The sequence below is a fragment of the Pleuronectes platessa genome, chromosome 5, assembly GCF_947347685.1.
Source record: "Pleuronectes platessa chromosome 5, fPlePla1.1, whole genome shotgun sequence".
Lineage (NCBI taxonomy): Eukaryota > Metazoa > Chordata > Actinopteri > Pleuronectiformes > Pleuronectidae > Pleuronectes > Pleuronectes platessa.
Genome location: NC_070630.1, coordinates 22,901,797 through 22,916,614, shown reverse-complemented (window position 1 = coordinate 22,916,614; position 14,818 = coordinate 22,901,797). Strand labels below are relative to the sequence as shown.

General features: G+C 41.0%; 1 protein-coding gene across 1 annotated transcript; it reads left to right on the top strand.

The window, feature by feature from the left end:
- Positions 1-216: 216 nt before the first annotated feature.
- Positions 217-14,218, top strand: alp3 (alkaline phosphatase 3). Its single transcript, XM_053422906.1, has 11 exons — positions 217-286; positions 2,513-2,629; positions 2,789-2,904; positions 3,541-3,715; positions 7,059-7,231; positions 7,338-7,478; positions 8,252-8,321; positions 9,301-9,435; positions 11,168-11,359; positions 12,525-12,641; positions 13,816-14,218. Exons 1-11 carry the CDS (start codon positions 217-219, stop codon positions 14,103-14,105), a joined length of 1,596 nt encoding a protein of 531 aa, XP_053278881.1. The 3' UTR covers positions 14,106-14,218.
- The last annotated feature ends 600 nt before the right edge of the window (positions 14,219-14,818 follow it).

The following is a 14,818-nucleotide window of genomic DNA, read 5'->3' as shown; positions in this document are numbered from 1 at the left end:
CCCTTTTTCAACCTAGTTTCAGCTCTAACCCAAACACGAGACAAGTTTTTTCAGCAACTGGTCATAAATTTGCCAAAGGCCTATAGGACCATTATGCTTTTATGACATCCCATTAAAATGATTGGCAGCTGGTGCGATTGGAGACGAGCATTACTTCAGTCGAGGAGCTGATTGTTAGGAAGGACAGAGGAGCTCATCTCCAGCTCGAACTTGGCCATGGAGTCGACAAAAGGGGCCATTTTGGCTCTTTTACTGCTGGTGGCATTCGCATCATCCTGGGCCAAAGGTAAGGGGAAAAAAAAGAGACTTTTATCTGTCATATGGTGAGCTAGCTCTAAAGCGTATACTTTCATCTTTATTTAGTTCTTTTTCTTTAGCTCCTTGTTTTGGGTAATACTTCTGAGGTTCCATCTTCTACTTTCTTCCGGAAACTTAAGGGAAACAAAAAGAGTTCTGCTCATTCAGCATTTATGCTTCTGTCCAGATGCTATTGATGTATATAATTATTTCTCTTAATCCATATTAGCTTAAACTCACTGAAACACAAACATTATTCACAACTTTCAGATCTTACATTTCATCCGCTGACAGTGAGCCACCTCTTCAGGCTTCAACTTGCACGTTAAAAAAAACAACAGTTTAGCTGCTTTCATTTCAACTGATTTCAGTGGTTACACAGCAGCATTCATTTCCGCCGCATTTTCTCATTTCTCGTCAAGTGACTACACTGGACTGTAAACCTCTGATGCCCGCCTCTGAAACGCTTGTTCAGCTTTACTTCTTCACACCCGATGTTTTTTACACTTCCAGTGCTAACACCTCAACACTTCAATATCAACAACTAATTCAATCTCATTTCATCTTCCTGTACTTGTTTCTCTTGCTTTCAAACAATCTAGCACATTTGGGTTTCACATTGGCCTGATAACGTTGATATTGATGTATGTTGCTCACCTTCTTTTCTATTCTTCTATGACCTGTTTTGAAACTTGAGCTTTCCATCTCTTTGTGCTTTGTCTTTCGCCCTCATTACTTTGTCTCCTACTCTTCACATTGATCCTCAGCTTCCACCTTTCTTTACATCCTTTGAACTCATTTAATCATTTTTTCTTCACTTGCCTACCCACTGGTTTTTTGAGGGGTTTCACAACTTTTAAGCAGACTCAGTACTCGTATAGTTGTGTAACTGGCTGCTGTCAGCACTTACTGCTTGTTAGTAGAGCACTGCATTAAAATATACAACTACACTGTAGTAGATGAGGAAGCATGTGTATAGGACAGATGCTGATACAAACAAATATGATAATAAATACACTCTGGTCCCCTTAGGCCTGAGCAAAGGGCGCTCTGCAAGGTTACTAGTTCTACTCACACTGATGACTATGTGATATATAGAACATCTCTTTGATTCTCTGAATTTGTCACGTTCTTGCTTTAAAGGTTCAGTGTGTATAATTTAGTGACATCTAGTGGTGAAGTTGCATTTTGCAGCTGAATACCCCTCATCTCATCCTCTACTGATAGAGAACCTGTGGTTGCCTTCAGTTGTCATAAAAACTCAAAAGGTGTTAAGTTTGTCCAGTTTGGGCTACTGTAAAAAAACGTGGCAGCCTCCGTAGAGAGGACCCACTCCTGAAGTAAATACAAAGTACTTATCAATAAAGGGCTCATTCTGGGGTAAAGAAAACAATAATTCATAAAATTTAGATGGAACAATCCTAGTGAAACCATCACTAGGATTGTTTTATATTTATTTTCTGCCAATAGATCTTCCACAAAAATCTTCCACATTGGACCTTTAAGTTTCTTATAAGTCAAATGTTTCATATGTGGTGAGATACCTCATGTGATTCTGAAAATGGTAAATGGTTTGTTTTAAAATGGAACTTTTCTAGTCTTGACAACAACTCAAAGCGCTTCACAGTACAGTTTTTCCATTAACCCATTCACACACACATTCATACCAAGCATCCACATGCAGCACTTTCTCTATCATGCAGGACAGCCGAGCAATTTTGGGGTCACTATTTTGCCCAAGGACAATTTAGCACACAGAATAGGAGAGATGGGGATCAAACCACCAGCCTTAAAACTGTTATGTCTTCACCCCTGGCCATTTGTGTGTCGGTTTGTTGGTTTGATAGTTTGCAGGGTTACACAAAAAAGACTCGACAGATTACCAAGAAGCTTCGTTGAGGGGTGGGTCTGGGAATTTATTCTCTGTTTCTTTAAAATATGAGATAGGGTATTTTTCAACATTTTTAACAAGGAATAATTCATGGATCTTGATGAGGAAAACCAGGCACACTCAGAGAACTGATATCTATGACTGTGTGAAACGTTGGTGCTCTACTGAATGCCATTCCAGTTGCTCAGGCAAATCCTCCTTCGAAATTAGATTTGACTATTTAATATTTAAAATAACAACATATGAAGACAATTCATAGCGATACAACCAATACCTTCTTATTTTATGGACTCACACCAGTGGGATTTGTGTATGTGCCTATAGTTGAGGAGGAGAATCCAGAGTTCTGGAGGTCACAGGCACGGAAGACGTTGCAATCAGCTTTGGACAGGAAGCTCAACACCAACGTTGCTAGAAACATCCTGCTCTTTCTCGGAGATGGTAAGTTACACAACACATCCTCTTCCTCACAATATTAAAACCAGACAGCCTTGCTTGGCGGAGGAGGTAAGACAATCAGAGTCAGGAATTGCCTGACCCTAATTTTGCCACCTGTCCCCACTGCTTCCTTCCCCTTGTTAATTTATGTCTGTGCCTCAGGGATGGGAATCACAACTTACACAGCGGCTCGTATCCTCAAGGGACAGCTGCAGAACCAGACAGGAGAGGAGACTGTGATGACCATGGACACCTTCCCCAGCGTGGGATTGGCTAAAGTACACACACACACACACACACTCTCACACACACACACACACACACACACACACACACACACACACACACACACACACACACACACACACACACATATACACAAACATTCGAAGAATGAATTGACACAGAACCAGGCACTTGTACACAATGTACTGTACTTCCCAAGTAGAAGTGCTTTCATATCCATTCATTAATATCATCAAAGACATTAACCCACTGCATGTTTGTAGAAGTCTCCCATGGGTACACTCACAGACTTGTCATTTGGTCAAGTCACAGTGATAAGCTTAAACTCTGGTCTGACAAGACACCTGCTCCCCTCAAACCATGAACTGAATGTGTCCCATGTTACTTAAAGAGCTGTGTATTGAAATACAATTAATGTTAAAATGTAAGCAGATATTTAAAAGATTAATTTGCAGTTCATTATTGTTGTTCCATTTACCTGATAGATTACAGTGCCTTACGCCTCATTTTCTAGTTTCTTATTATATTCTCTCTTTATTCTTTTCCCCTATGATTGTTCGGAGGAGGAGCTACTTCCCACACTTTCATTAATGTTTAAGTGTATTTTTTCCAACAGTATTCAACTCATACTTGTGTTCGTGTGTGTGTGTGTGTGTGTGTGTGTGCAGACCTATAGTGTGGACTTCCAGATTCCAGACAGTGCAGCTACAGCCACAGCGTATCTGTGTGGAGTGAAAACCAACCTGAACACCTTAGGAGTGAACGCAGCAGCTCGCAACGGAGCCTGCAGGACTCAGAAGGGCAACGAGGTCACGTCCATTCTAAAGTGGGCCAAAGATGCAGGTAAGGATAACACCGGACAATATTAAAGAGTGTTTAAACAAACAAATAAAAGAGTGTGCTAGAGTCAAAAGAGCAAGAGAGTGGAGAGCATGACTCATTCCCACGCCTCTGATTTGAAATAGTGACGTTTGAGTCACAATGATAATCCTATAATATTGATAACCTTTGTTTCTTGTAGAGTATTTCAGGGATACTATTAAAGACAAGACCTTTTCAAACCGAAGACACATTTTCGATTAATGATTGATGTGGCATTAACATGAAGCTGTTACTAATCTTTATTTTACGAATAGTAACAGCTATTAAATTTGGAAAAAGTGACAGCAGTCTGCAGCCGCTCGCACACTGCAGGATAACATCGTGCACAGAAAAATCACTCTTATCGTGTTCCTCTATTATCAACAGTCGTGGATATCTCATAATACACACACATACGCACAGTGCCATGGCCCTGACCCTAGCTCAGCTCCAGAGATTGACACCAGCTGTGTGTGTGTGTTTGTGTTTGTGTGTGTGTGTGTGTGTGTGTGTGTGTGTGTGTGTGTGTGTGTGTGTGTGTGTGTGTGTGTGTGTGTTTGTATTTATATATTTGTGAGGACCATCAATCATAGAACTGAGATGGGAACATTCGGTCCAGTCCTCACTTTCCCAACTGGCTGTTAAAAGATTAGAGTTAAAGGGAAAGTGGGTGAAGTGGTTGAGTCCACAACACAGTTTTGGGAGTTTCTGGGGTAAAGAGTGTAGCTGATTAGTGAGTATCCTGATATCTGACAAATAAATAAAGAGATGTAGATGACAACATTATGAAATGTATCATCACAAACTCTTCACAATCATCATTACCACGTTATCTGACCAGCCTGTGCCAATGATCACTGTCACTGACAGACTGACAGACTGACAGAACGACTGATTAACTGACAGACTGACTGACTGACTGACTGACTGACTGATTTGAGGGACAAAGTGATTTTTCTAGTCAGAGCCAAAGTGTCTGGATTAACAACCTGCCAAATGTTTAGCAATGGAAAGTGACTTATATTTAACCTTATTTATCAGTTCTTCAGATTTTGGATATATACAGTAATAACTCTAAAAGATGCATCGCTCTGAGTAATGATCTCTCATCCTTCATCCAGCTGCTCTGTGCATTATTCATTATTATGATAATTCTGTCATGTTCTCATACAGGCGAAATGAGAGGAACCAGTTTACTGTAAATGCTGGTTTCCCACTGAGCGCTAGTTCTATGATGTTCAAGGTTCAAGGTTACTCTGTTTGTCTCCCTTGGGAGAAACTTGTATTGGATACAGGAAATTGCTGCCTTATGACAAAACACACAGAATAAAAACAGTGAACCTTTAATGTCTGGAGAAGTCTTTGTATTAAAATATTCCTTGATTTGAAATAATGTGGTTTTAATGACCTGATTAATAAAATCAAGGAGGCTGTTTCACACAGGCTGTTAGACTTTGAAAGTGGCCTCGTCGGTATTGTGAATAACAACCTTAAGGTTTAATATTGTCAAACCAGGTTTAATGATCCAAATCATAAAGTCATTAAACACTTTCATGTATCTAAACTGTTTATTCTTGTTCGACCTTGACATTAATAACAAATTGCTTTTATCAATATCATTTCTGTTATAAATCAGCCATTCTACCAATAGCAATTTCCACCCAGTTTTGTACCGTTGCCAACCCCCCAATTCAGATACTGTACTTAACTAAAGGAACTACACATAATATTTTTTACCATTTTAATTGGACTTAAAAACAGGGTTGGTAAGTTGTTTCTTAAACACCTTTTATCTTATTTGTTGAAATCTTCTTGACTGCCTGATTACAATAAATAAATAAAGTCATCTGATAAAAAAACGTGTCTGTGGCCTTGGAGGACTGTAATAAACACAACTAATCGTTTTATTTGGACTGAATCACTGGCTGGTGTGCAGAGACAATAGTCTGAAGTTAGGGAGTGAGTCACAAAGAAGTTGGCTTCGAACAGTTGTCAGAGCACGTACATGTGTTTGGGGGAGAAGCTTTGACAAGAGGGCTGATGTGAGGGGGTGGGATGTATCAGTTGTGTATTTTCAAAGGGTAGCCGGCTCTTTGTAGCTCCTCGAGGATCACCAACCCTTGCTTTAAATTATTATTTGATTATATCACCGTTGCAGATAACTTTTATGTCAGTTCACTAATCAACTGATCAGCTAATGGTGTTTGTTGTTTTGCGTCGACCTGTGTACCTTCACAGTTGGCCTGTTTATTGTGTGTTTTATTGAGGGGGGGGGGGAGGGGGGGGACTCAGCTGGGGAAGTACACTTGGTATTTTTTTCTTTATTAACTCTCAGTACTTGAACCATTCTTTTCTTTATCATTAAGAGGTTTTTTGTTCACAGCCTATATGTTTGACTTCACATGAACTTACTTCACTGAAATTATAATTTCCACTTACTGCCTCCGATCTTCAGTTTGCCTCATGGAATATAAAGTCATCCTCAGAGTTCGGACTGAGGATATCTCACTCCTGGTCAGGACCTGGTCAGGTTCTTCTTCCGGCCCTTTTTAAGTTTCACACTTTGAAAATCCTAGAGACAAATCCGAACCTTTCAGCTTGTAGGTGCAGTGCATTTTGGCAGATCACCCAGCTTTTCTTTTAAAGACTCCTTTACTTATCACAAGCTGCTCTGCCTGGCCATGTTATCACTGGTGTCGGTTTCAGTTGTGAACTCCCCGAGAGCTGAAGAGATCTACAGAGAAACACAACTCCCACCCTCACACAGGAAATTTCATTAAAGAATTGTTTGCAAGCAAGGCATGGGGAATATATTTCGCTGTGTGAAACAACAGCCCCCAAGCTGGCAACCTACACACTGAAGATAACAAATGCAATCCCAAAGTCCACATGAGTCTTTGCTGTTTTTTTTGTGATGATTTCTTTACAGGGAAGTAGCCATTTTGCTCGCCCCACCATGTGCAAAATGATTGTGATTTTTTTGAAGAAGTAAAAACAAGCCAAGGAATTGTTTCTCTGAAAGTAGAATGATGATCTGAGACTGCATCACGTTAAATGTGATAATTCCCCCACAAATGTATTAAATGGAATCACCAGAGGGGGTCACTTTATCAGGGCAGGTCTACTGATAATCAGTTTTGGGAAAATAACGCCTCATCTAATCAGTCAGATTCTTGGAAAAGAGATGCCTCTTAATCCTAAATGATGTATTCTGAATATTTACCCAGATGATTAAATGACTGGTACATCATAGAGGTCATGTTTTGCACACTCAGACCCATTTAAAGCTGCTGCACATTAAACATGAAATAAATTTGTCTTGTAGGCAAGTCTGTTGGCATCGTGACAACCACACGTGTGCAACATGCCACCCCAGCCACCAGCTATGCCCACAGCGCCAGCAGGAAGTGGTACAGCGACGCTGACATGCCCGAGGCCGCCAAGAGGGACGGCTGCACCGACATCGCCGCTCAGCTCCTCAATAACACAGACATCGATGTAAGAAGCTCTGCCCTCACATCCGTCTGATGGAAATTCCACTCGGTGTGAGGCGTGTTAAAGGGAACATAATTATGTGTGTTTGTGTCTGTGATTGTGTTTCCAGGTGATCATTGGTGGCGGCAGAAAGTACATGACCCCCAGGGGCACCAAGGACCCAGAGTATCCCAATGCTTTCACCTCCAGGGGCAAGAGAAAAGATGGACGCAACCTCATCAATGAGTGGAAGAGCATGAAAACTGGGAAGGTAGCTCTGTTTATCCACAGTGTTATAGCATCAGCTTCAAGGAGAGGTCTCAGCCAAGTTCCAAAATTATAAAATAATGTAATGGAAGATAGCACGGTGTAAAATCACATAACATTCAAAGGACATTTTCTTCGTAAGCGGACACTGCACTGGTTCTCAGTGTTTCACTGTCGTTAAAACTTATTTTAAAGATTCACTCACTACAGACCCTCTCAACGGACCTGCAAGTCGGCTAGCAGCGAGTTAGCATGGTGAGCAGGCTGTGTGTAGCCCAGAGACAGATGCACTGGTTTTAAAATCTATGTTTTGAGAGAGTTTGGCAATTCAGTAAATCATCTGTCTGGCTGGGAGTCGATGTGCAGACTTGCTGCTGAGGGCACCAGAGACCCAAGAGCACTGAGAACGAGCAGACTGATGATATGTTTAGAGAATCCTAGAAAAGCAAGTACATTGCAGCAATCTGTAAAGTGGCAGAAATAAGTAAATAACCTATTCTATATGTTACCATCCTTAATAAGCACAATTTCCACATTTATCATCTGAAATACAGTAAAATATCTGTGAGACCACCACCTGGTAAAAAGTGTAACGCTCTTTAATTAAGTTGACAGTGACACTATGTGTATTTTTAAAAGTCTACACATTAATTTACATTCACAAAAGCAGTCAGTTGGATGAATGAATAGTAGACTGTTACTTGAGCAGCTAAGAAAAACTGTGTGTCTTCTTCCCACTCAGTGTGAAAGTGTGTATATCCTGTGTGCTTCATGCAGACAGCTCACTATGTGTGGAATAGAACAGACTTTGATGCCGTCGACCCTGAAACCACCGACTACCTCATGGGTGAGTTTTCTCATATTCTTGTCTTTACAATAGAGAGGTATTGACTGTCCTTGGTTTACTCACAGTCTTGAATACACTACTCACATTTTCCCTCAAACTGTGCCTGACCTACATAATGTTTTCAAGGAGCAACAACAATCACACAAATTCATTTACAAAAATTACACCATGGAAGAAAAATGTAAATGTCCATCCACACTATTTTCTGCAAACAATCCCAAAATAAAATGCAGTACATTTTCTTTTATTACATTGGGACAAGCCAGAAGTTATTTGTACACTGGAGGCTTTTTTTAAAGAATGTCCTTCCTTTGTTCAGCCATGTGCCATTGATTTGTTCCCGTATGTTCTGTTTGTGCTCCACACCATGTGATCATGGTTTTGAGTTTTGAGAAATACAAGTACATGAAAAACATGAAAGGGAAACTTGATTAACTGCTCCCTATTGAGTTGCAGTAGATCATTTTGTTTGTTTATAAGTTTGATTTAGCTTTTCAACTTTAACATTAGCTCAAACACTGTTATCATGACAAATTTGTAAGGGAAAATATATTTATTTCCACGTCCAGCAGATATTGTAACAAATGGCCTGAGCATGAGCATGCCGTTAATGTCAATGTTTATTTCTGTGTCCTTCTTACAAATCTGTATGTCCAATATTCACATCTGGTTCTATAGCAGCTAAATACTCCAACATTTACATCGGCTGCATGCCAACTGCATCAACTGTTGCTTTGCAGGAAGTGTTGGATGTATCCTGTCAGGGAACTCAGTGACCTCTTTGTGGTGTGTGATGGTGCGGGGGAGAAGTACTGCAGCTTCAATCATCATCCAGTTTCTGGACTGAGTGTGTGCTGAAAATAATGATATTGGTGGGAGGATGGGACTCTCCTCTCTGCTGCACCTCCACTGTGGGCTGATAAAGTGGATATGCTGTATTTTTGGTTCCTCTTTATTTGATCTTTCTCTCCCCCCTCAGCTCTGTTCGAACCCGGGGACCTGCGCTTCGAGGTGGAGAGAGACCCAAGCATGGACCCGTCCATTGTTGAGACCACAGAAAAGGCAATCCGCATCCTCAAGAAAAACCCGAAAGGCTTCTTCCTGCTAGTGGAGGGTGAGGATAAGAGCTTCAACCACCTTCCACACACAACCATCAATTAATCTATCAAATAAACATTGGATAATAACCCCCCTGGTAGATTAGGGTTCGGCTAAAAGCTATAAACATAATAAATTGTGATGGCTTTGCTAAAACACCAAGAAGTGTCTTATAAAATAGTGTCTTTATGTCTCTACTGGGGTCGTTGGAGGCGATCCTCATGGTTTCTGCTGCACAGCAACAACCTCCAGACTACGTCAAGTTACCTAGAGTAGGGCCACTGACTTGACGTTGATTCTGCATGCAGCTCAATGGGTTTGCCGCAGTGTGTGTGTGTGTGTGTGTGTGTGTGTGTGTGTGTGTGTGTGTGTGTGTGTGTGTGTGTGTTTTAGTGCAGTGTGGTTGGCTGACGTGTTTAGTTCCACACGGCCACCTCGTGCATCTCCCCTTCGGTCTGAGGCAGATGCCTGGGGACTCTGTAATGTGACAGTGTCTTGACAATGACTTTAAAATAACCGGCCAGAGTATAAATAGAAGCCGGCATATGGTGCACCCAATCACTGACGGCTCACTGAGAACACAAGTTATTAACCACAGCTTCGTTCACCCTCCAGTGAAATGGAGGAAGAGGACAGGTGCTGGAGGAATCTGCTAAAGTGAGAAAAGTTCATGTGAACGAGTACAACTTGTGTGACCCCTTTCAAAATGTATGTCTATTTCAAGATATCTTTTAGAGTAACTTCAATATGAAATATGCTGCTTACTCAACTCTAACAATGTGAAGGAAATGCATTTTTAAATAGATCTCGAAAGGCCCTGCATTGGATGTATAGACTATGCACCAGTTTTAAACTTGACTTAAACTTATAACTCTTCAAGTCAACAGGAGGTTTTATTTTGGACACCTTTTAATTGTATCATGAGTTCAAAGCCAACTCTGTAGTCACTTTTCAGATTACAGTCCCTGGTCATTTGTGACAAGAGAAAGTTAAGGCTTTCAAACAGGAACTAGTTTGACCTGTCAGTCAACAGGTCAAACCAGTTCCAAGGGTATTCTTAACATTCCAAATCTGTGATGACACAGGTCTTCAGGAGCAAATTTCTAGTCATGTCTAAATACTGTAAAAAATGTCAAGCTGTTGATGAGTTTTCTTTTGCATATTTTTTTTTATAAAAAATAACAAAATTTGTCTTCATGGTGTGTAATGATAAAAGGCCTGCCTGTCAATTTCTTTTTTCAACTTTCATTTGCGTATTTCCCTCCCAAAATTCGACTGGGGTGTTTTTCCTTAAAACCTCAGCCCAAGTCTTCAAGCATCAAATACTCAATTTCACTGTAGCTAATTCCCAGTCAAGTGTAAAACCACTATCTTTGTGAATTCAGTCTTATCCAAGTCTCAGGTCCCAGCTCTATAGGTTCACTAAAGTGTGTTTACAGAATGATTTTTGAGTGACGCACTGAATAACATTATTTCCTTTATGTATGTTTTATTTCTAAATAACTGATCATCAGACACCAGGAGAGAAATATATCTCATAAATCGGGAGAAATTAGAAAAATGTATCAGTTGTATCTGGTTTGATTAAACTCACAGTTATATTTTTCAAAACTATATTATTATATTTTTTTAATTTTGGGGGAATTGGTCAAACAATAGTCCTCTCTGTCACTTAAAGTACCAAACAGTGTAGGAAGCCATAACTTCCCCTGTCATGGTCTTTAACCCTCTCCCCCCTCTGTGGTCAGGTGGGCGTATCGACCAGGCTCACCACGCTGGTCAGGCGTACATGGCGCTCCATGAGGCGGTGGCCTTTGACTACGCTATTGCCAAGGGCCTCGAACTCACCAAAGAGCACGAAACACTCACCTTAGTGATGGCTGACCACTCCCACCCAGTTACCTTCAATGGATACCCGTTTCGAGGACAAAGCATTCTGGGTAATATAAACAGACTTTAGTCCCACTTTAGTTTTTTCAATCTTTCCCCACATAGCATAAAATCTCCATTTATTCCTCTTTCTTTCCTCCATACCCAAGGGGACATTTCGTGTATGTGTGGGTGTGACTTTGTGTGTTTTTGTGTGTTTTTGTGTGCATGCATTGGCAGCTTCCTCCCAGCTTTAGTGTCTCTCTTCCACAAGCAGCTTGACATTTCCTCTTCTTTTCTCTCCCCTGCAATTACAGCCGGTGTAAACAAATACAGCCAGCAGCCTTTCTGTTCCTCGCCTCTCTCTATTTCCGTCCCTCGCTTTCCCCCCGCCCCTCCTCCTTCTACCTCCTTCTCTGTTTGGACAACCTCTTTAGGCACAGTTAATTTGGCCATATGATGGTAAAGATTACAAATCTCTACAACAAATGGGTTTTGTAGGAAAATGTCTATCCAGCCACTTTCACGGTTCAGCAGATTCTTTGAATGAGTAAGTGAGGGCGGTACGTATGATTAAATTCTGCAGATTTCTGGGGCAGCACTCTGTAAGGAACACATTTTTTAGAAATGCACACAAATTTACCAAAAATTTGGTAAAGCCCATGGGTTTTAATAAAGGTGTAAGTCCAATACTGACCTTTACCCAGTAAACTTGTACGAAGTAGTTTTCTGAAAATGTCTCGGTATGAAAATGATCACATTAAAGATTCACCCATTCATCCATAATACAGTAGATCAGTATCTGCCTTCAGACGCCATATTGATAATGCATTTGTGTTACCTCCTACAGTTTCCACTTTTCTGCTCTCTCTTTTCTGTCCTTATTTTACTCTCTTCCTCCTCTTCTTCCTCCTCCTCTTCCTCCTCCTCCCAGCGTTGCAGCAGTGATTAATGTGCTTGTGAAACCCTGAGCTCTTCATCAGCGGGGAGACTCGTGAGGCTAATGGCTCATCTGGGGAGAAACACTGAGATACTCAACAAGCACTAGACCTCCTGCAGCCCCCTGGGGATCCAGAGGCCTGCCCTACGTGTGTGTGTGTGTGTGTGTGTGTGTGTGTGTGTCTGCGTGTGTGTGTGTGTGTGTCTGTGTTTAGCAAATAGAAGCAAAGAGAAACAACAGTAAAAGGGAAGTGATAACTCAAAGAAAAGGTGTGATTGGCTTTGTGCATTCTCCAGGTAAATCCCCACTGTGGGCTAGAGACATGCTGCCTTATACCACACTGATGTACGGCAACGGACCTGGACACAAAATCACCAATGGCACGCGGCCTGATATTCGCAATGTCAACACCAGTAAGATTCACTCATTGTTTCCTCATTTTCCTCACAAGAATATCACAGAATTTCCTTATTCAAACCCTTCGACCTGTTACAGAATTCTTTCAACAGTCAATAAGTCACAATTCTGTTTTTAGAACCATAACACTGTCGAATTTTTACTCAGAACTACCTCCACTTTATCTTTCGCAGACATTTTTCTGATTTCATTTTCATGAATATTTTTACAAGACGCAAAAAAAAAAAGACAGTTCTGTTAAGGTAACATCATAATGGGTTGTATGTAAATAAAGCTGCTTTAAGCCCCCCTCCAAATATTATTCTGACATATCTGGAGTTGCTGTATGTAAGAACTTTCTGTGGAGTTTCTCCTGTCCGCCCCAGAGTTAAAACTATGCACAATGAGCCCATGTGATAATACAGCAGGATAATCTCCGGAGGATTCACAGTGAGCCAGCGTGTTGTTTCTAACACATGACAGATACTAAACTGATCATAACAAAAACAATTCAAACATCTGAAGATAAAAAGGAGGAGCCATGCATGTGGAGGCGCTGACAGACAAGAATCAAGAGCTTTTGACATTAAGGGCCAACACTGGTAGTGATGAACCCAAATGCCATCCATCGGAGGTTTTCCTGTTGTTATTAGGCTGCCAGACCAGAAAAATCTCCTGCTGCGTTGTCCATATGTGAAAGGCAGACTCTGGATAATGTCTGGATCCTACTGTCTGGACATTCATGTCTGTAAATGGCTAAAGTAAGACCTGAAAACTGTGAATTACAGACTGTTCCTCTTGATCCTTACTTTGATTGCGGAATTTGATCTTGTTTTATCAGCATTAGCAACTAATACTGGGTCATACTTTTGTTCAAGCTGCATTACCTATTTTTTGCCACCCGGGAGCAGCACAACAAGCTCTAATTAAAACATTGCCATATCATCTGATTATTGCAAATCAATTCCAAATCTGACTTTTACCATATTGAGCAAACACAGAGCAACATTATGATTTGTATGTGATTTTGTGTTTTGATGCATTGTTGATCAAAAATATTGATCATAGCAGCTTTAAAGTCTGTTGAATTATGTGGCAAAGCTTGGATGTGATGTAAAAACTCTTATGTTATTGTTGTATTCCTGGAGAAACACAGAAAAAATTGTATGATGTGATTTTCGCGTCTTCCAGAAACCAAGGACTACGTGCAGCTGTCCGCGGTGCCCACCGAGTCGGCCACCCATAGTGGAGAGGATGTGGCGGTGCTCGCCCGTGGACCCATGGCCCACCTCTTCCAGGGCGTCCATGAGCAGAACTACATCGCTCACGCCATGGGCTACGCTGCCTGTGTGGGCGCTGACCTGAGGCACTGCCAGGGACTGACCACCACCAATGATAACATCAGGAACAGGGCTCATGGTTCAGCGGCTCTGCTCAGTGTCCTCCTCAGTACGCTGCTGGCTCATGCAATGCTGATGTAAGATCCCTTTTCTTGGTGAATCTCATTGATCTCACTCCACTGGCAATGATACAGGGGTCAGAGGTCAGGGCCTTTAGGGAGCGGGCAGGGAATCAGACAATTGGCTCAAAGACACAGGACGTGTGCGTGCTACTGTGGGGCATTCAGCCAGAGTTTTTTAAAGGTTGAAAAACATCATTATAATTAAACACAAACATCCATCTTCATCAATTGGAGAAGACTGTATGAATAATAACTTATTGAATGTGAATTTGTCTTGTTTTCACTTTCATCGTTTTTGAATCCTTGTGTTGCACCAATAAATCTCTGCTTGAATAGAGGGTCTGTTTGTCACTTTCTGTATACTAATATGAAACAATCCATATGGCACATTTTTCTTTCAATTTTGTAAGAATATGTTGATCCATAGTTTTCTTGAGTTTTTTTTTTGTCTCATGATGAAACATGAATGTTGCAGGATGCACATTTAGCTGCATTCTTATCCCCAAGCAAATGTGAAGTGGGAATTCTGCATTTTGGGAAACACACAACACGATTTCTTGCTGAGAGTAAGCTGCGAAGACGAGTGTTAATACGTATAAAGGACAAGGAGTTTGTGCTGCTTCTATCTCATGATGAAGGATGTTGCCTAGAATTATTACCACCATGTCAATTTCCCCATATACTCACTACCTCTGTTTGTGTAAAATCAAAAAGCATAGGATATTCTTGAGA

Excerpts from the sequence above, each read along its gene's own strand:
- alp3 (XM_053422906.1), top strand. The coding sequence starts at position 217 with ATGGAGTCGACAAAAGGGGCCATTTTGGCTCTTTTACTGCTGGTGGCA. Across the intron at positions 3,716-7,058 it reads AAAGTGGGCCAAAGATGCAG|GCAAGTCTGTTGGCATCGTG; the intron begins GTAAGGATAACA and ends TTTGTCTTGTAG. Across the intron at positions 12,642-13,815 it reads TATTCGCAATGTCAACACCA|AAACCAAGGACTACGTGCAG; the intron begins GTAAGATTCACT and ends CGCGTCTTCCAG.